The following is a 27449-nucleotide window of genomic DNA, read 5'->3' on the forward strand; positions in this document are numbered from 1 at the left end:
TAAAGGAAGTCAGTTTGGCTCACACTGATGAAATACTCACCGTAACTGCACAGGCTGAATGTACTCTTTCCTAAATCTTTTTAGCTCTGCACTAAGAGGCTGGTCTCCATTCTCCATAGCAATACGATCAGCTTCTGTTGGCTCAGGCTCTGGAATTTCAAATCTAGCACAGAAGATGGGTATAAGCACTAGGCTCCTATTAACACTAATCTTGCTCACAGCATGCATGAATAAGATGTTGATTAAAGATAGCTAGAAATTCAGAACGTTTCCACATGTCAGAATCTTGGTAAGCACATATGAAGATTTGCTAAATTCAATAATAATACAGATTTCAAAGACAAAACCATGGGATGCTGGAAGTTACTGCAGCTACCTGAACAGTCCTAAAGCTTCTGGATATAACTCGCACATTTCACTTGCAATCCTTGAATTTGACAACTTTTTAAAAAGTGTTTGGAGTGAATCAAAACCAACTGGAAAACAAGAATCTTACAAACTCTACTCCAAGTAAAAATAATAATAAAAAAAAAATTAAAATTGCACTTTGTATGAACAATATTTTTAACGGTGGCATACCTTTCTATTAGCAGACTCAGCAACTCTTGAGGTTTACAGAAGGATCTATATGTTGTGAGAAAAGTCCGAACAAAGTTGGGATCTAAGACAAAGAATAATTTTATGCTCATGTCAGCAATTACCTAATTTTTTTTATACTTCAAAATAACTTTAAGTATCCTTTAAAATTAAGGATGCCAGCCTATCAATTTACAGAGAAGATGATGTAAACCAAAACTGCTTTGGTAACAATTCAGAACCTCTTAAAATAGCACTACAAATCAAAATTCAAAACAATTTTTATGGTTGAAAATTCAAAACAATGACTTTTTCTTCTGCTTCAATTATTAAAAGACTGGAATTTTTTTCAAGAACTTTGAAAATAATGAGTAGATTATTTTATTTATGAGCCATCTAGTAAACAACTTTGTTTTTGACAATGATTGGGACAAGATAACTCAAAAGACACAGCGACTAACTTTGCATTGGATAGAAATAGCCTCTTCAAGGGAAGAACGTTTTCCCTAAACTGGTACAACTGATAACAAGTCGTGGTTGAAGGCAGGCTAGGTATTTTTTCAGCTGACAGCTATACTTTTGAGGTTATATTTATTTCACTTCAAGAAAATCAACAGATTACATATCAGTTCATTTAAAATACTCAAGTGAGTTTTAAAAACAAGCAAATATTCAAAACAGAAAACCAAAGTGTCTCCCTTAATTACAAAAGCAAAACCATTTGTTTTCAAGTATGAGGAAATGCAGCGACAGCACGCTGGCACTGCACAGAGCTGACTAGAAACAAGGTTAACACTGTTATGACTGAACAAAATTAATGAGTGGGTTGCAATGGCTTTGCATATTAAATCCATATACAGATTTTAAAAACAAACCCCAAATGGTAATTTTTCTAACACAGAGTGGCTGAAGAGGAGCACACAGGACTTGAAGCAAGAGTTTCTATGTGCTGTAATGAAGAAAAAACCCGCCTACATTATTTGACCTAACACTTATTAAGCCATTAGACTTGTTTCCTGGAATATGGGGTTTTAAGAGCTTTTTTAAAACCCTCCTTAACTATTTACCAGCTTCTTTTCCATTTGAATGAACATTCTACCTTTCTTAGATCCTACTAAGCTCTTCATTTGGGCAACAGTTTACTGCAATGGGTCACGCAGATTAACCGTGTATTGTGTAACACAGCATTTCCTTGCATTTCTGTTCTATGCGAATTCCCATTTCTTAAACAATTGGCTATTCTGCTTTACCATCCCTATGTCCTTCATTACTCTGTTTTTCTTATCGTAACGCCTCTCCCACCTCTCCTTGAAACTGTACAGACTAAAATCCTTTTCAAAGGCAAAACTCCATATCCTTTTGCACAAAGCATGTCATCCCTGTCCCCATCAACCTCATCACGAAAATATACAATTTTTGTTTTCCTAAAAAACAAGTACAGAAGTAAGCACAGTAACTCATGTTTTCACAGCTTGTATTCTGTACACAGCATCCACCCTAAATAGATTTTTTCTACATGAAAAAGAAAGCCTCCATGGCAATTAACATTTTCAGATCACTGCAAGCTCTGAGTCATAGCTATTGTTATTTACAGGTAGGGTCAGTGTTTAAATCCACAATACATATTGAATTTCAAATAGAGTAGATCAGAAAACCAAATCTAACCTTGTTATCTTACTAGCAAAATCTGTAACTCAAAATAGTGTACAATATATGAGTGTTAAAAAAAATACAGACAACACTAGTTAGTCAGGATGTCTGCTCGTGTGATAATTCTCTCTTCAATACAGCCAATTTGAAAGCTAAAAAAGAACAATAACTTGTTCTACAAGGATTTATAAATAATCACCCTTGAATTCCTTAAGAAAGGAAACGGACACTACGATGACGCACAAGCACTCTTAACATATCAAAGCTTTAAAAATAGAAGAGCACTGCCCTATAGATAAAAAAAAAAATGCCACAACTTTCAAATCTTGGTACCACCTAACCCAGCTGCCTTTAAACAAGAGTTGCGCAAAGGAGGAGATCATGAACACAGAAACACATTCGAACAAGTGAAACCCACCAGAATATGCAAATAGTGTCAGAACCTGAATTTCTAATCGAAGGGCAGTTTCTCTCATGTAAAAATATATGGAAAGCTGCTTTTGCAGAGGAGGTTTCTCCCTATTTTACTGCTCTGTGGCAGGATGGTTTGGACAGTCTCCCGCACCTTGCAGCCAGGTGGCCGTCAGGGCCGTCCTCCTGCCCCAGCAATCACGGTGGCTGGATGCCTCCTACTCACGGCTTTGTTAGAGCTAGGCTACCGGGCTGTCCCTGTTCCACATTGAAAGAGAAGTATTTCAGCTGGTAAGCTGGTTTGTGCATTGTCAGGAGGTGAGGGAAGAAAATGAAAAGGTCCAACACCCCTATTTACAAATGAGACAGACTGTGTGGATCTTCACAGATGACAAAAAAGTTGAGACCCGATTTGACCACTGTCTGAACACAGCCCATATACTCCTCAATTTGCAACTAACTGAACTGCTCCTCGGCTACTTGCAACAAATTGGTACTACCTCTGCAATTATATCCGTTCATTGTACCTTATATTATTTGACCTACAAAGATAAACAAGAGAAGAGTCACAGCTATGGTAAATACTGTCTTTAGACTGTCAGATCAAGGGCTGCCATAACCAGTCACACCATATTTGAGAAAAGTCACCTCAGAAAAGTAAGGGCTTGCTATTCTGACATATGAATATAAAGTCAATAAATTCTTTTAAGATTACAATCACGCATACACAGTCCTACATGGGGCAAGAAAAGCAATTCTACAGTCTGTAGCTGTTGGGCTAGACATCACCAGAGTACTCATCCTCCCACATCTCCAAGCAAAACAGAAGCCTTGAACTCAGCTGATAAGTGTACAAAAGGAGCTAAAGGGTTACTATGGAAAGTTGCTGCCCTACTCACTGCATCTCATAAAATGCAACAAAACACTGAATGATTTACTTAGTAAATGGACCTTGTTTCCTGTACAACAGAGCATTTTTTGGCTGAGTCACTATATCTCTACTTCTTTGTTCCCCTGGAAAATACAGTACAGAATAGTTAGAACGATGACATTTTTCCTCACAGAAAACCAATTATAAAACAGAAGTTATAGAATGAAAGAGTGCTGAGAAATGACATGCAAGCTAGCAATTCAGCATCAGGTCCATGTATGTTGCACTAAGATCTTTAAGGCTACAAAGAGGCTAAATACATCACAAGTATTTTTACTCTTTTGGTCAAAGACTCTCCGCCTATCTCACAGTACGCATGGTCTCAGTTTTGCCATACAATAGTTTGGTCAATGTCACACATACCTACAACGTTAGGCTTCAGGCAACCTACTTCAAGCTTTATTAAATAGGGGCTGTTACAAGCAGGGATTTAAATGACTGTGAAAGAAGGTGGATCTTATCAGTCGATCTGAGTTCTTCCTTGATGTCCTTTGTGCTAGAAAGGCCAAGAAGACATGCAGATGCAAAAAACCAATACAAGAGACTTATTTCAACAAGCCACATGTTCTTTAAAAACAGGCCTTTCTGGTTTATGGAACTGGAGAATGTAGTTTGTGGCTCCCTGGACAGAGCCGATGCATGGAGAGCACTGCTAGCACCTGGAGCAACACCAAGGCTACGGAACCAAAGTCCCAGTGCGTATGGAAAGGGCAATTCCTGATGGCATGTAAGTTAGCCAAAGCAAAGCAAATGTTCACAAGGGCACTAATGAAGTACTATTTTTGCTCATTCTCTGCCAAATACAATGCTAGCTTTAAAAAAAAAAAAGAAAAAAAGAATCTTCCTTTCTCTAAGGCTGAATTGTTTTATTTTAACTTCCAAAACCATAAGATTATGTCATAAATCATGCCTGTTAAAATTCGAAGCCAAGAGCTAAAAGTTTATAAAATTACAAGAAAATGAAGACAGGCACAAAACTGGTCTGGTAAAAACTGCCAGCACGATATTGCATTTGGGTTTCTAATAAATGTCAGGAAAGCTCAACTGAAGGAAATGTGGAGAAGAGCAATAAAAGTAATGGAGTAAAAAGATGTAAATACAAGCATTTTAAAAACAAACAAGAGCACTAAACTGCACTAATTATATTCTGCTTACTCCCCACTTCTTCCAAGCAAATATTCCTGGTCTATGCGGCGTACCCAGGAGTGTGCTGCAGAACAATAATTTAGGATAATCAGAGTATAAAGAGTAAAAAGAAAGGGGGGGGGGAGAAAAGAATCTATAGTTGAACATGAGAAGCACTACTACCAAGATGCATGAAGTTTTAGAATAACTGACATACAGGTAGAATCAAAAAAATAACAACAATTCCAAACCCAAAACCCAAGCCCATGCTTTTCAGCACAGCTTATGAAAATCCTGGAAAATTATCAATAAAAACTCCACACACTGAAGTTGGACTGGATGATCACATAAATGCCTTCGATGTCTTCAACACAAACAGAAACCTGAAGTCAAAAGTCCTTAAATCAAGTTTCCACTGATATTCTGATTAAGGTGAAGTTCCAAGGCCAAATTACACAAGTGACTGCTTCTGGCAAGCTGATATTTGGTCTTTTCATTACATGCCTGCATGGACACAGGTAATAGTTGATAAGAGTACAACCCTTAACTGAAAACACTGGGCCCATAATTCTCCCCCACAATGCTGGTGCTCCATGTGCCACCCAGCTTTGGAAGTCTCGAGGGACGGTAGTTCCTGTAGCTTGGGGCATACAGGAAAAATATTGTCTAGAGCACAATTCCTGCAGGCCTCCACCTCCTCTGGTCCCTTGCATGAGAATAACGTTAGGCACATGCATACCCCACTACATTCAGCAAAACAGGACTCATATTTTTAACTGCTACAGCGGTACATATTTAGATCTCAAAACCTTAACTCAAAAAGCATGTTAGAATATGTACACTGCAAAGCACAGTTGCTTTCCACACACTTTATATGTTTTGCTACATGTATTTAACACAGAAAGAGAAGCACAAACTAGTCACCACCTTGAATTTTGGCTATATAAATGCAGTGCCTCACCTGCATACATGTGGTAAGTCAGCCTCTCAATGAGCTTGACAACAGTTCCTGCCTTGATGATGGGGATTCCAGATTTGGGCTGCATGTTTTCTTCAAACACAATATTCTCTTCAGAGTCAGGTTCTGCAAATCTATAAAGCTCAGGATTTGGAAATCTCATCTGCTCCTCTTTTTCTTCCTGCAACATTGTTACATCCAACATCCTTTCCAGCGTGCTTCTATACTGCAAAGATATCAGTGCTGCCATCCAGTTGTTTTTCTCTTCAGCTGATTTAGCAGCAAAAATAACACTGTTCTCATCTTTTAAGATTATTTCAAAAGCATGTCTGTACTCATTAGTGTCGTCTTTATCGTTGATTTGTACCTTTCGCATGAAGAACTTTTCTTTTAGACGATATTCTGCATTGCTAGCACCAGGAAGTCTTGGCTGGCCGTGATTTGACTTACAGCAAATCATCAAGCCATCAAATAGAAATATGTGTCTCTCATGCTTTGCTCCTACACGTGTGAGTGTTCCTTCCATGATGAACTCATTACAGCATTGTCCAATGTCCTTACCCTCCCAACCATCAATATTTTTCTGGATTTCATTCATTTTCTTAATTGCTAGCTGTTTCCCCTTCATCTGCTGAGTATAGAATCGGCATGCAGATTCACTTCAGTGAAGGATGGGAGAAAGGGAGCCTGTTAGTATACATGTGTTTAAAAACCACAACCACCAATAACAGCAAAAACACAAGATCATCTTTCTGAGTGATAAGAATTCCACTGAGAATGCATTTTTCAGCACTCAGTATCAGCACCATTGCAAGCCTTGACTAATGTTTCTCTTAAGTACCTCATCTGATAAATTTTCTACTTATCTTCTATGCAATAAATGTTTTACCTAAACACAAGCAATCAGAAGCAGGCAAACCGTTAGTGCTTCTTTGCCTAACAAACCACTCACTTCCATAGCCAACAAAACAATTTTAGACCTCATTAATTTGAAAGAAGCACATTCAGAGAAAATAAGCTGTTAAATACATTCATGTCCAAGTCTAAAGATTACACTTTGCAGCACAGAATTTGTTTGGCAAAGGAAATACTGAAACAATTTTAAGAGCAAAAGCAAAGATAACTGCACAAATATTAACATTAAATCAAACAGCAGATAGTATAATCCAAGGATTTGCTATAACAGTGCAATCAAGTACTAGTTATCTATGCATCTATTTCTATTACCCAGTGATAATTTTAACTAGCCATCGCACAAAAAACTCTTCAGATTAATTAGTTTCAAATTCAAGAACATTCCCTTCTAATCACACAGAAATGTACTTCTACAATATTTTTAGGTGGATATTTATTATCTGAGCATAATTTACCCACAAATGCTATAACTTTCTTCTTACCAGCGAATTCTCAGAACATCTCAACTACCAGTATGCAAGGACACATAGAAATTAGAACGCTTTTAAAACAATAACAAATTATCTTGGCTTTGATGTCACTTCCTCTGAAAAAGCAGGCTTGTCACAAACTATTTTGTTCATTGTTTACTAAAAGAGGAAACTGAGAGCCCTGGATTTATAGCAAAGCATTAAGAGCAGAGAGCAGGAAAAATGGAAACATGTTTACCTAAGCCTTCGTTTTGCAAGACTTTTGGAGCATATCCGTTCCATACTGCTTTGAAGATTTAGTAGGGCAGTTATTGCTTGCTTTAAGCACTCTTTATCCTCTTCATCCTCACTTTTTTCTTCCAATTGCTGTGAACATTGAAAGTCAAATACAAAAAGTGTTACAATCCTTTTGGTATGTGCAAAGCCAGGAGTTTGACCTAGGAAGAAGAAATCCAACCATCTGCTGATTTTGCATGCTCCTGCTTGTTATTAAAGTTAATGAAATAACCAGGTGCATTACTGACACAAGTGAGACAGAGAACTGTCTGCTAAGAGCTTAATCTCAGTAAAATTAAGAGCAGCAGTCACTAGTTCCCCAGAGCACACGTTATTTACCTCAAAACTAGTTTGATTTACCTTACATCTCCAAAAAAAGAACCCATCAAAGGTGTTAAATCTTAAGAGAAACAAGTGAGGAAGGAGATCCCCATAAATATCACTTTACAGCACAAGATCAAATCTGTGGGATGTCTGTATGTTTGTACAAACACTCCTGTAACAGGCAAGCAGGACCAAAAGCTAAGCAAAATTCCTTGATCGCACTTATAAACAGAAGATTACAAAGGCTCGCACCTCACTAACAACAGTTTAATCAGTAATTCAGGTTGGAAGGGACCTTGGAGATTATTTTATCCAACCTCCAGCTCAACTGCAGGGCCAACACAGATCGGGTTGCCTAGGGCCATACTGAGTTTTGAATTGCTGTAGGGATGGAGAGGCCACAACCTTTCTGGACAATGTGTTCCAATGTCTGAAATACCTCATGGTGAAAATTTTTTTCCTGATAGCTTATCCAGGATTTCCCTTACTGACTTTTCATAGTGGAATATGTGGAAGCACTGTGCAGCTGCGAGAAGTATTTCTCTGCCCTCCCCACCCCATCACACAGTCAAAGACAGCAGGAAGGTTTCCCCTCCTCCTTAGCCTCCTTTTCTCCAGAATGAATAAGCCCACTCCCCCAGCTTCTCCTTCATCACGTGCTCCGTTCCTCATGTCATCTTGACAAGCCCTTCCAATTCCAGTACACCAACATCAACAGGAAGCCTGAGCTGGATGCAGTTCTCCCGACACAGCCTTCCCAGTACTGACCAGGTAGGAACTGCCACTGCCCTCAACACGATGGCTGCACACTTGCTAATGCAGCAGTACAGGCCTTCGCTGCTGTAACGGTGTTCTGCTGGCTTGTGTTCAGCTTATCATCCACGAGGACTGTGATTTTTTTCACACAAAAAAAATCAAAGAGGAAAAGCAACAACCAGAGGGATGATGGGGAGAAGTAAATGTTCTTCCTCCATGGAGAGGTTGCTTGGCTGTTCATCAGAAAATATGGGGGCATCTAACGATGGCCAGCTTGTAAAACCAGATAGGGACTTATGCACCCCGAATACACAGATACCTTAATGCCTTCATATACTAACTCAGCTTTTCTTAAAGGACAAAAAAAATGTAATAGTTATAACCTAAAACTGGACAAGAAGGGTTAATACTAGTATTCTGTGCCTAACTATCCCTGTGACAGATAAGTTTTATAAAACAAACATCTGAGGCTAAAAATGTGGCAGATATTAAGATTTTCATCTTAAATCTTCGTTTCACATTATAGTTAGTGAAAAAAATTGTACAGCTGTGGCTTACACATAAAACTGAGATAGTTATTTACAGGATTATTAAGAGACAAGCGTTTCAGACTATTACACACCAAGAACTGCTTCCACACAACTGAAAGATTGGTTTTGACGGAAGTGGTACAAGTGAAGCAACAGGCTGTGTGGACCAGAATAAGACACCCTTGGAAACAGTATAAATGTGCTGTTTGCTTCCAGTGTGAAATGGAAATTATTGTCCTCCAAAATCCAACTGAACACAACATATTCATATTAAACATTTGAATGGGTCACAGAATAGCATTAATTTTTTTCCCCTGACAAGAGTTAATCATTCACTGCAATAGCTATCAATGCCAAGAACTACTTTATTTGCATTTTTAGCCATAAGGATGACAACAAGGTTTATTCTAGGCAGCTTTGGTTCATGTAGTGTAATCTGTCATACTCTTGACCTAAGCAGCATTAGGCATCAGTGCCTACTCATGAGACAACCACTGAAATAGGCCTGACAATGCACCACAACAGGAGTTACTTCCCAAAAGGTGTCAGGGAGAATACATCACTCCAAGAAGGAACAGACTACCCTCGTTTTATATTCCTCTACTCTCTAGATTTAACACAGACGTATCGTCTTCCCTTTGCTTCAGTTGTGCAGATCATCTAGGTTTAGAGAAGACTTCAGATAAATGAGGCAGGTGCAGCACCACTGGCAGAAGTCCTGAAAGAAAGCTAAGAAAAACATTTAACTACCTCTAAGATTTTGCATCTTTGCCGCACAAGAGTTCAAAGGAGGCTCTTTGCCTTGCGCACTGCCTCTTTGCCAACTTCCATCAAAAGAGTTTGGCTTTCCTGTTATCTCTGGGTAGCTACTCTTCAATAACAAACAAGATTGTTTAGCCTAGTCTTGAAAACAAGCCTTATTAGATCCTACAATATTCTGCCATTTGCTCGTAAAGGTACCACAGGAGACACGGTAAGGAGCAAAAAGCATGTAAAAGACAGGACAAAATTGGTGAAAACTAGGCTCAACATGCAATAAAGCTTATGAAATTATTTCCTTATTTTTAATACTGTCTATATAACCTAAATGCTCCACACTAACACAGATGCATGGTGCCTAGCATAAGGCAGAACAAAACCGGCCCATATCCCAAAAGAAGAAAGTTTTTGAAATTCAGAAAAATCTCAAAAGAAACCCATGCAAGTGTAGGCTAACACATATAAGGGGAGCACTAAACCAAACAGATAAATAAGCCCCTATTAAGTAATCAGGAATTTTCTCAATGTAGCACCTTATCAACTTGAATACCTGGAAAAAAATTACTCCCTGTACATTCTCTTCAGAAACATATTGGTACAGATTAATGTTCATTACTGCAAAGCATTCTGCGCCATTGTTGTTTACAAAATGCCTTTTACAGCAATTTCCCTCTAGTTAGAAAAATTTTGGTATTCATCACAGAAAAGTCCATGTCCAAAAGCAAAACACATTTGTGTACAGGGCTGGAGAGCAAGAAACTGTTTGAGGCTAACATTTCCCCATCAGGACCCACTGGAAGTAACCCATATTTCCAACTGTATATACAAACTAAATCAAAGTCCAGTGAGTGTAATTAAGCTCCACGTTTAACATTTAGAAAGTAGTGTGTAAAATTATGTCTCTTCTCAAGTGTATGACCAACACAACTGGCAAATCAGACAGTGCTGTGAACTACTGTGAAGACACTTTTTCTGCACACAGAAACGGAATTTGAAAGTTTATATTCTAGCATTCTATAATTACCATAAACTGCTATCAAAACCAGCTTTAGTCAGAACTGAGCTTAAATTACAGCAATGACTTTCATCTTACACTGGCCCCAGACAGTTTGGAAGAGGAGTTTATGGAAAGTGAAATGGCAACACTGGAAACGCAGCCAAGTTTCTCTGCAAATCCCACTGATTCTTCTATAGCTGTGCAGTGCCCCCTAATGAATGAATTGCATAGATACTAAATAAAAGTGTGCTTTTTTTTTTTTTTTTAAAAATAAAGTGTCCTGTGAAGAATACTGTATTATTATGGGAAGGAGATGCAGATTTCTGATTATCAGTAGTATTAATTGTTGTGTTTATTAAAAAACTTATGAGAAAATATTGGTTTGTAATGACTGCAATGATTCACAATACTATAGGCACGGTATCCTGGCCATTCCAGGAAAACAAACTTGGAAAATAAGACTGCTAAGGCAAGTTTCTAACAAAAAAAAGTACTCTACATTCTAGGCTACAAGCTCTGAAGAGATATCAAGAAGTGGAAGACAAGGTATTTTGTTCTACCTGTTGCATAACACAAGGATTAGAGATTTATAAAATCAGGAAATTCCAAATGGATACAAAAGAAATCCTCCTCATTCGGTACAAAGTTAGACTATGTTATTCCTTCTCTTATGCTGTCAGGGAAACATCTATCTAGAAAGACAATGACAGAAAAAACATTTATACTTATGATGAGAAAATGCAGGTATAACAATACTAGTAGGTGTCACAATGCATATAAAATCTTGTACTTCAGGGCTTATATCACAATCTAGACTTCTGCCTTCCTAGAATATTATTCTAAATCTAACCACTGAAATTTGTGAACTGCAGGTTCCCCAATTCATCTGGGAGGAGAGATCACAAATCAGCTTCTATACACAAAAGACACAACAGCATATGGGAGGCAGGGAAATCACAGTTAAATTTTCTTAATTTAAGCTTAACCCAAGATCATTTGATTGTAGGTGCTAACGATACTTAGTGCCCTCAAAACATTAATCCAAGAAGTTTAGCGCATAAGTGGTCCCATGTTACAGGTGGAAGCTGCACACCGCAAGTACTCAGAACAATGAGCTCAAACTAGTGCTGCTTCAGAGAAACCTCTTCAAAACCCAGTACGTAATTTCTTCAGACATGCTGAAGCCCACAGCAAGGCAACAAAACACTTGCATGGCTGGTAAAGCAAGCCTGATCTGTAGTGTGACTGAGCTATCAGCTCTGTAGGGAAATGACATGTAAGTAAGCAACGTTCGCGAGAACTTGAAGTGCACCAACACCAGTTACTCCAGCTTCTGTTCTAATGCGTCATCATTTTCTTCAACATGTTTCTAAGAATGTGGTATCTACCAAAAGGTAATCCTGAAACAGGCTATTTTATGATCAAGAATAAAAATGAAGAGAGTTTCTCCTCTGACAAATGCAGGCAGGCAGGTCTGCTGGCCTTTTGCCATAAAACAATCCTGGAAGCTGGCTCAATAGCATTGAGTTGCCCAAGAGCTCTTTCCAACTTTTTGCAATTCCTCCAAATAACAAAAAGCCTCAGCTCAAAGCAGTAGTATGCTGGGAAAAAAGTGCTCTCATAGCCAGAAACTTTGATTTTTAGAAAGCATCAGGAAATCATCTGGAACAGCAAATGGGGACAACTGCAGGGAACACGATACACTTCTGGAAAATGCTAGCAATCTAAAAGGCACTTCACACTTGAAGCTTAAAGGAAACTCCATGTGCCATAATTCTGGACATACTTACACAGCTTTAATGCATTGAAACTTCAAAAGTCATTTTGTTTTCATAGAAACTCAGACAATCTTGAGCACAGTGCAGTAAAAAAATGCATACATTTATATAACTGTTTATTTAGATGTACATTACAGCAGCGTTATTTGCATTAAGAGTGGAACAGAACTTAATATATTACTGAAGTAATGGTAAAACCTTTTTCTCCGCTCAAAGTTTAACTATGCCTTCTCAGTTTAATTTTAAGAAGTTACATTAAATCACATAATCTTACATAAACATGTCAGATATCAAACCTCAGATATCAGATAAATAGTTACAAAAAGCTTCCAGCATTCTCTCGGAAGTACATTTTAAAAGGGAAGCAAAAAAAGCCCTCATCTTTTATTTCACATTAATTTTTAACTCATATAATGTAAATATGGTTGGCCCATTAGGAAGCATACTGTACAAGTAAAGCATTAAAACAGAGGAAAATAAGAAGCATTTCAACTTTTAGTACAAGCTTCACAGTTCTTTCACAGCTTGACTATGTGACTTTAAAATAGATCTCAAAGATATGTGAAAATTTAAGTACATCAAACTTCACCTGAGCCCAAAAAAGTGAAACCACTTGGACTAAAGAAACATGAATTAAGGAACTGCTACTTTGATTACTTGATGTGGATGCTCTTATTTGGGGAAATGAAATTAAAATAAGTGTTTCAGAAATAAATTACACTACTCGAAGTGCCATTTTTCAAATCAGGATGGACACTGAGGAAAAATCAGGAAGAGCTATTCAGAAATGTGTACCACAAAGAAGTCTGTCAGTTGATGTTTCACCAATTCAACAGTTCAAAGTTTTCTGTAACAGGTTTCTTATTGTGGCCAATTTGCCACTAGCATTCCCATGAATTCCCAGCCTGTCAGCAGACTGTATTTCAGATTAGGTCTGCTCAAGTGCTACTGCAGCCTGCTAGGTATTTCAACTGGTGTCTGCTCAGCAGGAAGTGTATTTTTGCTCTCAGTTTCTGCAGCTGGGAAGGGATTCACGTATGTGAGCAATTCTCATTGAGCTTACACAACCAACATTTCCTTCATCAAGGAACAGATACAAAAACAGTCTTGCTTTCAAATAAGTTCCTTGATGTTCTCATAAAACCATTTCCTAAACATTCAGACTTTTTGTAGGCTACTAGCTGCCATATACACATTTTATATGCCCAGATTCCATTACTAGGGAAATGGCTACTTTGTTCACAGGAGGCCTTGTCTTCTCAGAGTATGGAAGACCCATTTGGTCTGCATTCTTCAAAAATATGGTTTGGGTTTTTTTGGGGGGTTTTTTTGCATATGCTGATGTCTCTTCCACAGCAGATTCATTACCTTTCTGCAACAAATGTACAAGTTCACACAGATCCTTCCAGAGCCTTCATGCTCTGAAATTATCTTCTTTCTTACTGTCACTTTGGTTTGTCTCATCATTATTAGCAGACCTGCAGAATACATTAGAAATTTAAAATTCATAATTAAGTTCATAACATTTAGTTAGATCAGTATTCGAAATATCACAAAATATTTACCTATGTGCTTCCACACTTGTAATTGAGGTCTTCCATTTTCTTCCCCCAAATTTTCCATCATAGTAAAGACAAAATCAATTTGAAAACATCTTCCCTTTCTCTTTTATAATTCCAAAGTGGATTAAAATCCACTTTCACTGCTTCGACACAATTCAACTCTGATCTTTCCCAGCCAAGATTGGAAGGCTGTAAGCTCAACTGGATGGCACCTCTATGTGTGGATAGAAATGTATGAATTTTTGAACGCTATGTAAGATGAATTCACGATTTCAGAGATCATTCTGGGAAGCAACAGTAGAACCCTGTTGATTTTAAGAGGAACCCTGCTTAAGGAAAAAACAGCAGAGGAAATGAGGGATGACAAGCAGAATCCCATCTGTAGACTTGGTCTACAGAAACCATGAATACAGCTTGTTTTACTTATGTTTGTTACTTCCTACATCTTTCCATCAGTTTCCACTGAACATATCAAAGTATTGACAGAAAACACAGACCTCCACTGCTATAAGAGCAAACAGAGAAAGCATGCTGGTAGTGGGACTAAATCCACAACTCCACATCCAGAAACATTTCCAATGAAGAAATCAAGTATATGAAAGTCTCAACTGTAGTGCTACCTCTCTCCGAGGATCCCCCTTTTGCACAGAAGGTGACAGAAATGGAGGCAGGAGATGAGGACAGGGAAATATACTACTGCTATTAAAAGACTATACAGCAATACAAGTGTATCAAGGACTATATCATAACTGCCAGTCACAAAAACTAATGTCATCCTATAGGAGTTGCAAATCTCAGCTACAATAAGCTTCTTAACATTCAATTCTTGATGGATTGTGTTGAAACTTTTATTTAGAGGGGGGGAAAAAGGATCAAAATTTGTCCAAGTTCCTGTAACAACCATCTATTTTCATGAGAGCTTGGCCTTGGGTGTTCAGCATAAACTGCTGCCATGTAAGATAAAGAGCTATCTACCATCATTAGCAGCAGTCATTGAAAACCAGAACAGACCACCAGCCCCAGAGAATAGCCTGCCCCAGTACAGCTCTCTTAATTCCTACAGTACCAGGGAGAATTTGCCTTGCAGGTATTCCTAGAAAATGGATCAGAAAGCAGGACTCTGGAACCCTACAGTTAAGCACATAAGCGAAGTCAAAAGTTGGAGTTCAGTTAGTGCTTCATTTGACTCCCCAAAGAGGGCATAATCTAGGTAAGAACAGTCTGGCCCTGTGCCATCCTACTCCCTGCTTCAAGATATCAAAGTACAGCATTTGTTGGTCTGACAACAGATTGACGATAACACAGCTCAAGTGTCACTGAGGTCTGTAAGCAAAGTGCAAGGAGGAATTTTTTACTTTTGCTTTTGTTAGATTTTATCCACCTTTTGTAGAAAAGCAATTTTGGCAGGATAATGGAAAGAGATATTCTCCGAGGTAATCACTTCTCATTAGAAAATTCCCTGGAAAGAGACATCTGCTTCCCAAGAGCCCAGATACATCCTGTGTAAAAAGAAAAAAGCTATACAACAGAACATACAGCCCCATCACAACTCCATAACAGATGACATAAGTCATGTTGTCAAGTTGACAAATAAAGTGATACACATGTGCATATATGTATCTCTGATACATACACATAGGAAATCCATCAATGAGCACCACAGCTAGAAAGAAAAAATTCAATAGATTCTGAGTAACTTTTTCAATTAAAGAGTTACCTCAGAGAGCCCAATTAGTTAGATTAACAATAACCAAGTTTGTAAAAAAAGTGCACACACACACACGTGTGACCAAGTTTTATTCTCCCTTATCATCTTCCCTCTGGCTGCCAAACATACAGCTGACTTAAAGCATAAACTCACTAGCATTTAAAGGAGAAAAGCAAGAGAATTGTCAATGAAACCACACAAGCAAGAAAGAAGTATGGAACCTCATTTACCCGGCTGTATCACCTCCAACTTCTACCATAAGGCACAACTTCTGTTCCTTTACAACACTGAAGTTGCAATATAAGTCTTCATAGCTTAACCACATGAAGAAGTTGCTTAAATTTTTCACCTACTGTCATATTCTAGGAAATCTCTTCTTAGACTTGAGACCAATTTTGCATCACCCCAGCTTTTTCTCCCAAGAAACACTCAAATACACTTTGCAGTCCTTATGACGCACTAGCAACAGTTTGGTCAAGCTACATTTCCTCCAGCAGATAGGCCTTCATCTGTCACAGAGACATAAAATTGCACATTATCTCCAGTGGATGTAAAAAAAAGTCATCCTCATCTGCAGTTAAATAGAAATATATGTATAACAGTAATACTTCTGCTTTTACATTTATTTCAAAACAGTATTGTACATACAAGTTACTGTGTTTGGAAAGAAACACACCAGACAAAGTGATTTCAGAAAATAAAATCCTTTGCTAGCACCAAGTAAATACCTTCTTAAAATAATTCATAGCTAGTTTGAATTTGTGATTTTCTGTTTTTAATTGAAGACTTTAAGAATTGACTAAAGCAAGAGAATCTTTTAATTACAGTGCCTGTACCAAATACAAGCAATGCAGAAAGTGTTTTGAGACAATGATCTACAATTGCAGATATTGTAAAAACTTTGCAGACTGCCGAAGTTCAACTAATTGAGAGTCAGTGGTTCTCCATGCTGGCCTGGGTTACACCACTTACAGATGGGATCGCAAACCAACTTCATTATATTTGTTACACTGTGGACCGTGAGCCTGGCTGAAAGAAGGCTGAGAATCAAAGTGAAGTGAAAGCCCAAAATAGTTTGACATGTGTTACCCAACACAACGCACACAGCAAGAGACGTACGGGATCAACCTAAAGATACTCCAGTCCTAACCTACTAACATTTCACCACGCCATGCCTTCTCCAGCAACATGTAACAAATTCAGTATCTTCAGGTTGGGAAAAGGGTGGTTTCTCATCTTGGAAGACCTTGTCAAACCAGATTTTTTTTTTTTTAAAGTTACATTAGCATAGTGAAAGAAAGACAAAAAAGTTTAATTGAGGAGTATTTCTACTTGAGCTGAATTGCCAGTCAGTAAAGACTAGCAAGTTATTTATCATCTAAGAACAAAGTTTGAGAAAATAAATAAAACACACTAGATGCTGTTGCAAAACGAAAGCATCCGGAGAATTTAACATCATTATAGGTAGAATTCCAACTAAAAAATATTTGCAAAGAGACAAGAAGTTTCCATTCAGAAGTCATGGGAGCCAAGTCTGCACTTGGTTTAAAAAAAAAATAATTAAGAAGATCAAATCTATCTAGCTCTCCTGTTTTTCAGAACATGTTATTTTTTCTAAGCAAAGTTTATATATGCTTTGAGCCATTCCTACTTGGAAAAAAAGGAATTTTAAAGTAATTTTCTATTTACCCAAAGAAATGAAAGAGTATCACACATGCACACAAATTTACAGCATCTGAAACAGTGCCCGATTCAATTTAAATATCTTGTAAACGTCTTTCTTCAATTACCCAAGGTCATAAGTAACCGCACTATTTGTACCACCCCACCTTTCACTTAAGAGTCCACATTTCTATTCACAGAATTCTATGATTCTATGATTTAGAAAAGCCCATTCCTATTATCTGCAAATCTGCAGAAAAGCACAGTCTCATATGAAGCTGCTATTTTATATAGTTAGTTTCTTATGTAAAAGTTTGGGGACTTTCATGTTGGTTGAAGGAAAACACAGCCCTTAGTCATATGCTAGTTTTCCAACAAAGTTACAGCGAGGAGCTTCAGCTAAAAATAGAATATGTATTTGTGCATTCCTGGTGCCCTGCCAAACTTCAGGAGGGCTTTAATTTCTAAATAGGATAACCATCAGTGGATAGAAATTTACTTTTTTTGTAATCTGCATAGTTAGAAGGTAACTTTGAGAGGCATTTTAAATAGATAACTTCAAAGTACGCAAGATTACACAACATAGCTCAAAGAAAAATGCTAACCCCTTTATCCTTCAGTATATCTATATTCAACAGAAATAAAGTGGGTTTTTCCACATACTAGTTTGCCAACATTTTGTCTCTTGATATAAAAGAGATCCATTTTCATAGCATTTTTAACTTGATTGCTCATAGATATGCCTGCAATCACTAAATCAGGTCTCTCACCATACAAAAGAATTCAATACAACCTTGCATCAGTGCAAGTGTCAAGATTATATGGCTAAATAATTCTACGAATACCCTTCTGTGGCAAATACCCTTCCGTAAGGCCATTTTTAAGTATAACCAAGCTGGAATCTGTTTGAAGATTCCAGATATAAGGAAGAAAATGTTACTGCCAGCAGAGACTACTTGAGGGAGGGATTCATATGCTGTGGGCACATATATGTACTAATTGACAGATGAAGCTACTGCCGTGAGAGCTACTGTCTTTCTCTTCATGTGCTCCTATTATCCATCACTGCCCATTACATGTATCGCATCTGACAAACCACAGTGATGGGTGTCTCACTAAAATGTGAGATGAGCCACACAGTGGGAAGAAAACCTGGAAGGTTATCATATACAGAACAAAATCCAACCCAACAATATCAGAATTACACAGGGTGGAGGGTGTGTGTGTAGAGCATGAATAAGAAAAGACAAGAATTTTACATGAAGCATAGGTAAGGAGTTCCAAAAAAGATTGATAACCTTTGCAGTTGGGCTTAGCTTAGACTCCAGCTTGCCCTAAAATAGGCAAACATGAGCTGCTCCGTACTTCTGTAAGCACACACGCTCTCTTTCCCCCACTAAAATTACCAATGACAAGAAGCAACCCAGGATGCCTGTGCGTCAGACAACGTTAATCCTTCATGCTTTGTCTATTACATAAGACAATACCATGTTCACATGCACATATGCAAAGCCACTAGGTACTGCATTTCGAGACTGTGTGACAAAAGTATGAGCAGAGAAACCTTATGTCTGTGCAAGTCTTTATCATACAAAATGCAGACAAGCTGCACCATACCTCCCTTCCAATGGACTGTCATGAAAGGAAATGCTTAATATGTTAAATGTCTGAAAAGTCAGACCAAACCCATGAGCTAGACAAACAGATCAAGCATACGTTTCAAAATTTTAAAAAAGCATGTTATACTAGATAAGCTACGTGCCCAAGCTGTATGTGTAGATCTAAATCAGTAAAAATGGTGTTAAAACTGTAGACACTTAGACTCAAAAATGACCTAACTACTGGGTTATCCCAAGACAACTAACCAACCATTCAAGAAAAACACACCCAGATTTCTTCAAGTGAGATTTTTTTTTTTTTTTTACTTCTGATCCAAATTTCCCCAAGTAATTAAGTTTGGAACATTGTATCCCTTATGAGTTTCCATTAAGTCCAAATGAAGATTCTATTAGAACGTTTTCCTCAAAATACTCTACACTCCTTAAAGATTATTATTCAGTGCTAACTGGTAAATGCCCCAGAAAAATATTCTGTAGCAATTTTCTTTACATGTGTATGTTAGAGTCTTTACTGTTACCCTACCAATGTGAGGTCTCATTACAAAAAGCCCAAGAAGTGTATATATCAACCAAACCTTCCCTTTGAAGGAAGGATAGCACCTTTACAACCACCATGGGATGAGCATTGCAAGAACACTGAAGCTTTTATGAAAATAAAATGAAGTTTGAAGAGAAATCTTACTGTTATTTTAAATTTACAAAGTAACAGTTCGAGAAAGCCTTGGACATTTTCTGTAATACAGCCATTTGCCATTATCTCTTACCACTGTTGAAGCAACCACTCCAAGAATATGAGTACCTAGATCTCGATTGCTTTCTAAATTAATAGAAACTTAATTATTCAACACAAATCATTAGCTGCTGCAAAACTTCCATGAAATTACAAGCTGATATTCAGTTAGTTAAAGCATGCACCAGAGCATATAACCTTTTCTTTCATCATAGCAGTTTTATTACTCACATTCTAGTAAAAAGTTTTACACCTAACAGAGCACACAAAGCTCTGGTATCCAACACTGAGAACTGTGAAAAAAACATCAGGTTGACACAATGTTCTTACCTTTAGCAGTTCAAAATAATGAAGACAGTGGTAAACAGGGGCAAGGAGCAGCCGGGGTAGAACATACTGAACAGCTTCTTTAAAGCCTTCACCTATTGACTAGAAACAAAATAAGTTTCAGTCTTAAAACAATAAACATAATGAAGCAACAATATAATGTAATTAAAGTAATATCAATAATATGGCTCACTTAAAAGAAAGTTACCTGTAAATAAAATGCTGCTCCTGGCTTTGATAATTGACTTAGAAAATGATCATGAAAACCAGGGCGCAAAATATCTTGTGCATATGATTCATACGGATCAAATGCTAGCTCCTAAGAAGAAATACAGAACAATTTTACAAAACCGATTTAATATCTAAACTTTGTATTTCTTAAAGAGAATACATACACTACAGAGCAGAGATTTTTCTGCATACTTTTTCCAAAACACCTATAGGGAAGAATCAATACTTGTACGTGCACAGAGTTATGGAGTAGTTCAGTCTAGAAGAGATCTCTGGAGGTCAACTGGTGCAATTTCCTCTTTGAAGCAGGGCCCACCTCAGGGTCAAAGCCAGATTGAATGTCAAAGCTAGCTAAGGTTGCCCAGGGTCTCATCCAGTTGAGTTCCGAGTACCTCTAAGAACAGAGGCACCAAAGCCTCTCTAGGCAGCCTATTCCAATGTTCAGTTTTTCTCGTTGCAGATTTTTCCCCCCCAGTATCTAATCAGGATTACTCTTTTTACCATTCACATGCTCTCTCTCATCTTACCTCACAGTTCTCTACTGTGAACCTCCAATAAGATCCTGCCTCAGTCTTTTCTACGCCTTCCACTCAGGTAACTGAAGGCAGCAATAAGATCTCCTTCCTCAGACTTCTCTTTTTCTGACTGAATAAACCCAGCACTCTTAACCTTCTTTGTATATCACGGGCCTCAACTCCTTAATCATCATGGCAACCCTCATGTATAAGTGTGTCTTGTACTAGGAAGACCAAAACTAGACACAGTATGCCAGATGTGGTGTCAAGTGCTACAGAAGTGATCCCTCAACATGCCAGCTGCACTTCTCCTAATATAACCTAGTAGGCAGTTCGCCTTCACTGCTGATTCCTTGAGGATCTCCACAAGCCCCGTCACAGTACTGTTCCTCAGCCAGGCAGCTGGACCATTGCATGGGGTTGTTTGGTCCCAGGTGCATAACTTCACGTTAGCCTTTACTCAACTCTATGAGGCTCCTGTAGGTCTATTTCTCCAGCCTGTCAGGTCCCCCAAGAAGTCCTGTCCTCCTGTGTGTCTCCCCACAATTTGGCATCACCTACCAACTTGATGAGGCAGACCTTCTCCCACAACACTAATACAGACATTAAACAGTATCAGTCCCAGTATCAAACCCTCAGGAATGCCACTAACCACTGGCCACCAGATGGACTTTGTACTGCTGATGACAGTCCTTTAAGCCTGCCAGTCCTGCCAATTTCCCCACCCACTCTGTAACTCAACTAGCTAGTCTACATCTCACCAAGCTGACTATAAGGATAATATGAGAGACTGTGCTGAAGGCCTTGCTTAAGTTCAGATGAGCGATATTAACCGCTCTTCCCTTTGTCCATGGAGCCAGCCATCTCCTCTTAGAAAGCAGTCAAGTTGGTCAGGTACAGTTTGTCCTTTGGAAATCTGTGCTGGCTGTTGCCAATCACCTTCTAGTCCTTCACATGGATGGATGTGAATTCCAGAAAGATTTGCTAATCTTTAAGGACTGAGGAGAGGCTGACCAGTTTCTAGTTTCCAGGATCCTCCTCCTCAGTCTTTTTGAGATTGAGAATAACGCTTTATCTCCGGTCACTGGAGACCTCCACAGATCACCACTAAATTTCAAGAATTCTAGACAGTGGCCTTGCAATGACATCAGCCAGCTGCCTCAGCACCCTGTCCTGCCCCAGACTTGCAAATATCCACCTTAGATCAACAGTCCCTAACTTGATCTTTGACTTTCACCTCTCTCCCTCAATCTTTAGTAGCAGGCCTAATTGGGACACCTAGAAGCACATCCTTCCACTAAAGACGAAGCAAAGGAGACTTGAGTACCTTAGTCCATTCCATGTCCTCCAGCACAGGGTCTCTCACCCCATGAGCAAAATAGCCGCATTTTCTACCATCTTCTTTTTCACACTATTTTACCTATACAAGCCCTTCTTGCTTTGCTTCACATTCCTCAACAAGTTTAACTCCAGCTGAGCTGCAGCCCTCTTAATACCACTTCCACCTGCCTAGACAATGCTTCTACATTACACCTGGGAAGCTCATTTCTTTTTGAATCATAGAATCATTTAGGTTGGAAAAGACCCTTAGGATCATTGAGTCCAACCATAAACCTAACACTGCCAAGTCCACCACTAAACCATGTCCCCAAGCACCGCATCTACAAGTCTTTTAAATACCTCCAGAGATGGTGACTCAACTACTTCCCTGGGCAGCCTGTTCCAGTGCCTGATAACCCTTTCAGTGAAGAAATTTTTCCTAATGTCCAATCTAAATCTTCCCTGGTGCAACTTGAGGCCGTTTCCTCTTGTCCTATCGCTTGTTACTTGGGAGCAGAGACCAACACCCACCTTGCTACAACCTCCTTTCAGGTAGTTGTAGAGAGCAATAAGGTCTCCCCCTCAGCCTCCTTTTCTCCAGACTAAACAACCCCAGTTCCCTCAGCCACTCCTCACAGGACTTGTCCTCTAGACCCCTCACCAGCTTTGTTGCCCTTCTTTGGACACACTCCAGCACCTCAATGTCTTTCTTGTAGTGAGGGGCCCAAGTTTGGTTAAACAGGAAATTCCAAACTGCATTTGTCCTTGCCTCCTGACACACCTACCCTTTTTCGTAAGGACTGGTGCTTTGAACACACTGCCTTTGAAAATAAACCAGCTCTCCTGAGCCCTTTCTACCCTCAAGACAGCCACCAATGTCATCCTGCCTCCCAATTCCCTGAATAAGCTAAGTCTGTTCTCCCAAAGCTCAGGTTCTTCAGTCTGCTTATCTCCCGCACTTTTCTCAGGACCTTTAACTCTACCATCTCTACCACCTGCAGCCAAGCCTCCCATTAGCTACGATGCTCCTGCCAGTTCTTCCTTGTTCATGAGGAAGAGATCAAGTGCAGCACCTTTCTTAGTTGGCCCATCAGCATGTGCCACAAAAAACTGTCCCCAGTGTTCTCCAGAAGTCTTCTGGATTACTTGAACCACAGTCAGTTGTCCATCCAGCAGACGTCAGGAAGGTTATTCTCCCAAGAGAACCAGGGCCTGTGATAAGGAGAGGTCTCCCACTTGTTTAGAGGTGGTTTTGACCACTTGTCAACTGGGCAGTCTTTGCAGGAGAAGCTTGACCACAACATGCCCTTCGGTGGCCTTCTCTGATCCTGATCCTTAAGCATTCAGCCAGCTCATCATTCATTCTGTAACAGAGCTCCATGAATTTGAGCTCATCTTTTGTTAAGCCTCCTGGCCTCATCTTTCCCACCTGTCCTTCTTGAGTGCCTGTATTCATTCATACAGCCCTCCATCATGCAACCCTTCCAGCCATGTCCCTAATTCCAATCACATGACAGCTCTGCAACTGTGCACAGACTCCCAGATCCTCCAATCTGTACATGGGCACATGCACCCTGGGGAAACAGACACTTCAGATGAGCCTTTGGTCATTCCACCTTCTCAGGAGGAAGGTGAAAGAGCCTTTGTTGTCATGCTTTCCGTTGTGCATGTCCCCTTCTCCTCTTAATTCTTCTATTTGCAAGCTTTTGTCTCCATTGAGTAACAAGCCTAGTTCAAAAGCCCTCCTCACCAGCTTAGCAAGTCTGTTGGCAAAGAAGCCCTTGTTCCACTTTGTCTTTCCACAGCAATCCTGATCCACAGCCGATTTACAGGATACCTCCATTTCTGTCGAAGTCTAGTCACAGGTGTTTTGTTGCAGGGTTCCAACCCCGCCCCCAGCTCTCTAAAGTTTAAACAGCCCTATAAAACCTGAGGTTTAGAGACTAAAAAAGGTAAAAGCACTCTCAAACATGGGCAGTCTGTTCATCATGGTGGGGCTGGAAGAAGAGATCTCAACCTAAACAAAGGCAGCTAGAACAGAGATGCACTGAGCATCTCAGTGCAAGTCATTAAAATACATATGAATAGCAAAAAAACCCCCAAGTATTTTCTTACCTCCGCCATGTCTTCAAAACAGCTGCCTACTAGTGGATGAGGACTACCTTCATCTGTCATTTCAACAGTGTCTTCTATATGACCCAATAACTTCACACTGAGTTCATGAATGTCCGATATACGACTAAATATATTTTCCACATCCTGCGAAAAGCAACAGAACCAGACAAAAATCAACTGGGAATTGGACACAATTCTAAGAGGAAGAATGTTATGTGCAAAGCTACTCTGTTATGGTATCAAAGTCAAGCACTTCCTTAAATAGAACAATATTTTTTAATGTATTTTATTATATATTTTCTGTATAATTTATATAAGATCATAGAATTTATTTTTAAAATGATTGCTATATATATATGTATAAATATGTAAAAATTTACAATGATTCAAACATGGCAAAGAACAACAGTGACAAATCTTAAATTACAGGCCTGCAAGTGAATACAGTAAACTGGGTGGTTTCTTCCACAGTTCTACAAAACCCATGCTTCCCCTCAAGTGCTCCTTTACTATTTCCATTTCAGCACTCGAGATAAGTGCTTCCTCTGCTATTGACATGTTAAACTGGACAACAGTTAAGCTCTAGAAGTGTTCACCTAGATTTATAGGAGGGTTTTTTTTGTTTGTGGTTTGTACAATACTTACATGAGATGAAAATAGTTTGGAGTTGGAGGCATATGGTTCTCTAAAAACTCTGATAATGAGATTTAGTTCCCTTATATATTGTCGAACCTCTGCCATAAATGACTTCACTAGGTCATAATAGGTTTGCTCCCCTGAGGTGGAGGGTTCCTCATCAGATAAAGTTAGTGCACTTAAATCTTCTACATCTTGATGGAACATATCCATTAATACCTAGGTAGCAAAGAGGGGGAAATCCACAAAGTGAGAACTTCTTTCCAAGATCTACCAGTAAGTTACCAGTAAAGGAAATCCATTATTCCCACGAAATCAGACTGATCAGCAATTAAGATTTAAGTATTATCATTCTGCAATTGGTTAAGCATTACAAAATCAATATTAATTGCTATGAATTTGCAAGTCATTATTTGCATTGGCAATTTCTGAAGAATTCCCAGTCATTTAGACCAATCCAGGCATCTCGCCAAGAACGTGGTCCTAAAATCAATTCCAATTTTAAGAGGTCTATGAAGTATACAGACACATTTAGCTGTATTCTATTACTCTGAATTAGTCGTGCATAATCTAAGTTTCTGCAGATAGTACATTATCTGAAGTAAAAAAGTGTGTGCATTTTGGCTTTTCAGCTTTAGCTTTAACAGGAAGTCACACATGATCGTGCTCAGAACCCTGTAATCTAACTGCGATGAATACTGGCCTGCCCATACACTGTACGTGGCCTGGTTTCTGTCCTTAACTCCCGAGTTCTCTTGTTAAAACAGACCCTTGAGGAAGGGCACCAGCTTCAGAAAAGCTGGCAGTCACATTGCAGAACTACACAGACAGAAGGACCTCTAAAAACTTTGACTACCAGTGGTCATTCATACCCAAGCAAGGCTTACCAAACACAAGCAATTAATAACTTGAACTTCTCAAGAAAAGTGGATCATGGAACACTTCTGCCAAACGTGGTATCTGAGCCAGGAGTCGTTACAATGACTTAGCAAGTGGCAAACAGAAATCACACTTTGGGTTGTTTCTGTAATACTCAAAGAACATCTTAAAGGTAAACTAAGTAAGTTGACTGCAAATTAGTAAAAGGCATCCTAATTTGAAATATCTTCAGCAGAAAGAAAACCTAGAGAGTGTCCACAAACAATCTACAATGATATAGCAAATCTTAACAACAAGCCAGCATAAGATGTAGTTCAACATACATGATGACTTTGTCCTGGGATAGACAGATGGGACAGTATTTATAAACAAAGCTGCCGCCCAGAGCTACAACCCTTCCAGGAAGGCACGAAGTGTATCAAACAATACAAAATAAATGAGAACTTAAGTGCTGCTTGCCAGCCTCCCTTCCAAACAGAGGTGAAGCCATGGCAACCTAAGCCTGTTACTGCAGAGACTGACATGACTGCTGTCAATCACTGAAAAGACTGAGGAAAAGACTGCAGGATCAAAGCTGTAAATACCCCTCTGAGAACCACAGGAGGGAAGGCTAACACATTAAACATGAGCTAGAGTTTTAAAATGGCAGAAAACAGAATGAAAAAAGTGTTTTTCAAAATAATTATAGAACTGGAGATCAAGAATTAAACTTCTGAATGAGCCACAACAAACATGACATTTACCCTGGTATTACAGTAAAAGTCTTCTTTCTTTAAAGCATGTTACAGGCACCACTCCAGAAGACGTCAGTTAACCAAGCTGTTGACTATCGATACTAGGCAAAGGAACTATTCTGCAAGAGAATACTTGGGGATCTGTAAGTTCAAGAGATGGTCTGGTAGGTTCTTCAGACTTGAATGTTGGAGAAACACACCTACCTAGAGCAGTCATTCTTCACCCAGGTCTTGTCCTAACACTCCTCAAAAATATACAGGTCTAGTGAGGAGGTATATGGGCACACAGCAGGTTCTTTCTCTTAGTGAGTCAAAGGTCCCTGCTACACACCCTGGTCTTAAGCTTCTCTGAAAGCAGAACAATGGACATTTTGCATTAAGACTGACTTCTTCTGAAACTCTAAAAACAGAAGGCAATTCATCTTTCAAAGCCAGTGAATGTACATGGAACTCAGGTTATAAGGAGAATCCTAACTAATTCTGGGGAATGCGACATTATAGGGTCACTACTGTAAGAAATTACATGGAATAATGCAGGTATTCAAGGATTCCCCAATATTTGTAACTTTACTTCACGGACACAGTTCTAGCACATACTTGAGCTAGAAGATTCCAGGCTGTATTCACGGGGTGCGTATCTCACTACTACGAAATCCACAGAAACAAATTAAAGTAACTGTACCCCGGATAATGAATTTAGAGCAATTAGAAGCACAAGCAGATAGTAGAAGAAAACCAGCTTGCGTTTTAATGGAGTTTGTTTTTTGCAGACAAGGCAAAATTTTCCAGATGGATGGCACAAAAGCAAGTGTGAAAGTGCTCGAGAGAAAAATAGCACACAGGGCCAAGAAACTGTTCTGGTTGTTTTGTTTCAAAAAATAAAAACAAGCAGAACACATGTTATGGGTATGAACATAATATACTATGAAGTTTCTCAATGTAACTGGAAAGAAAA

General features: G+C 38.9%; 1 protein-coding gene across 10 annotated transcripts in view; it reads right to left on the bottom strand.

The window, feature by feature from the left end:
• Window positions 1-27449, bottom strand: part of SOS1 (SOS Ras/Rac guanine nucleotide exchange factor 1) — a 53338-nt gene that overhangs the window by 12104 nt on the left and 13785 nt on the right. For 7 of the 10 annotated variants that reach the window (XM_075047001.1, XM_075046996.1, XM_075046998.1 and 4 more), the window contains 8 exons: window positions 24891-25100; window positions 24246-24389; window positions 20273-20383; window positions 20068-20166; window positions 7275-7402; window positions 5655-6310; window positions 580-661; window positions 41-163 (listed from right to left, as the gene is read on the bottom strand). In XM_075047001.1, coding sequence (XP_074903102.1) covers window positions 41-163; window positions 580-661; window positions 5655-6310; window positions 7275-7402; window positions 20068-20166; window positions 20273-20383; window positions 24246-24389; window positions 24891-25100 — 1553 coding nt within the window. Of the gene's footprint in view, window positions 1-40; window positions 164-579; window positions 662-5654; window positions 6311-7274; window positions 7403-20067; window positions 20167-20272; window positions 20384-24245; window positions 24390-24890; window positions 25101-25768; window positions 27442-27449 lie in introns of those variants that run through there. The other 3 variants (XM_075047005.1, XM_075047003.1, XM_075047000.1) reach the window with 3 other exon arrangements.

Source organism: Buteo buteo, chromosome 15 (genome assembly GCF_964188355.1).
Source record: "Buteo buteo chromosome 15, bButBut1.hap1.1, whole genome shotgun sequence".
Lineage (NCBI taxonomy): Eukaryota > Metazoa > Chordata > Aves > Accipitriformes > Accipitridae > Buteo > Buteo buteo.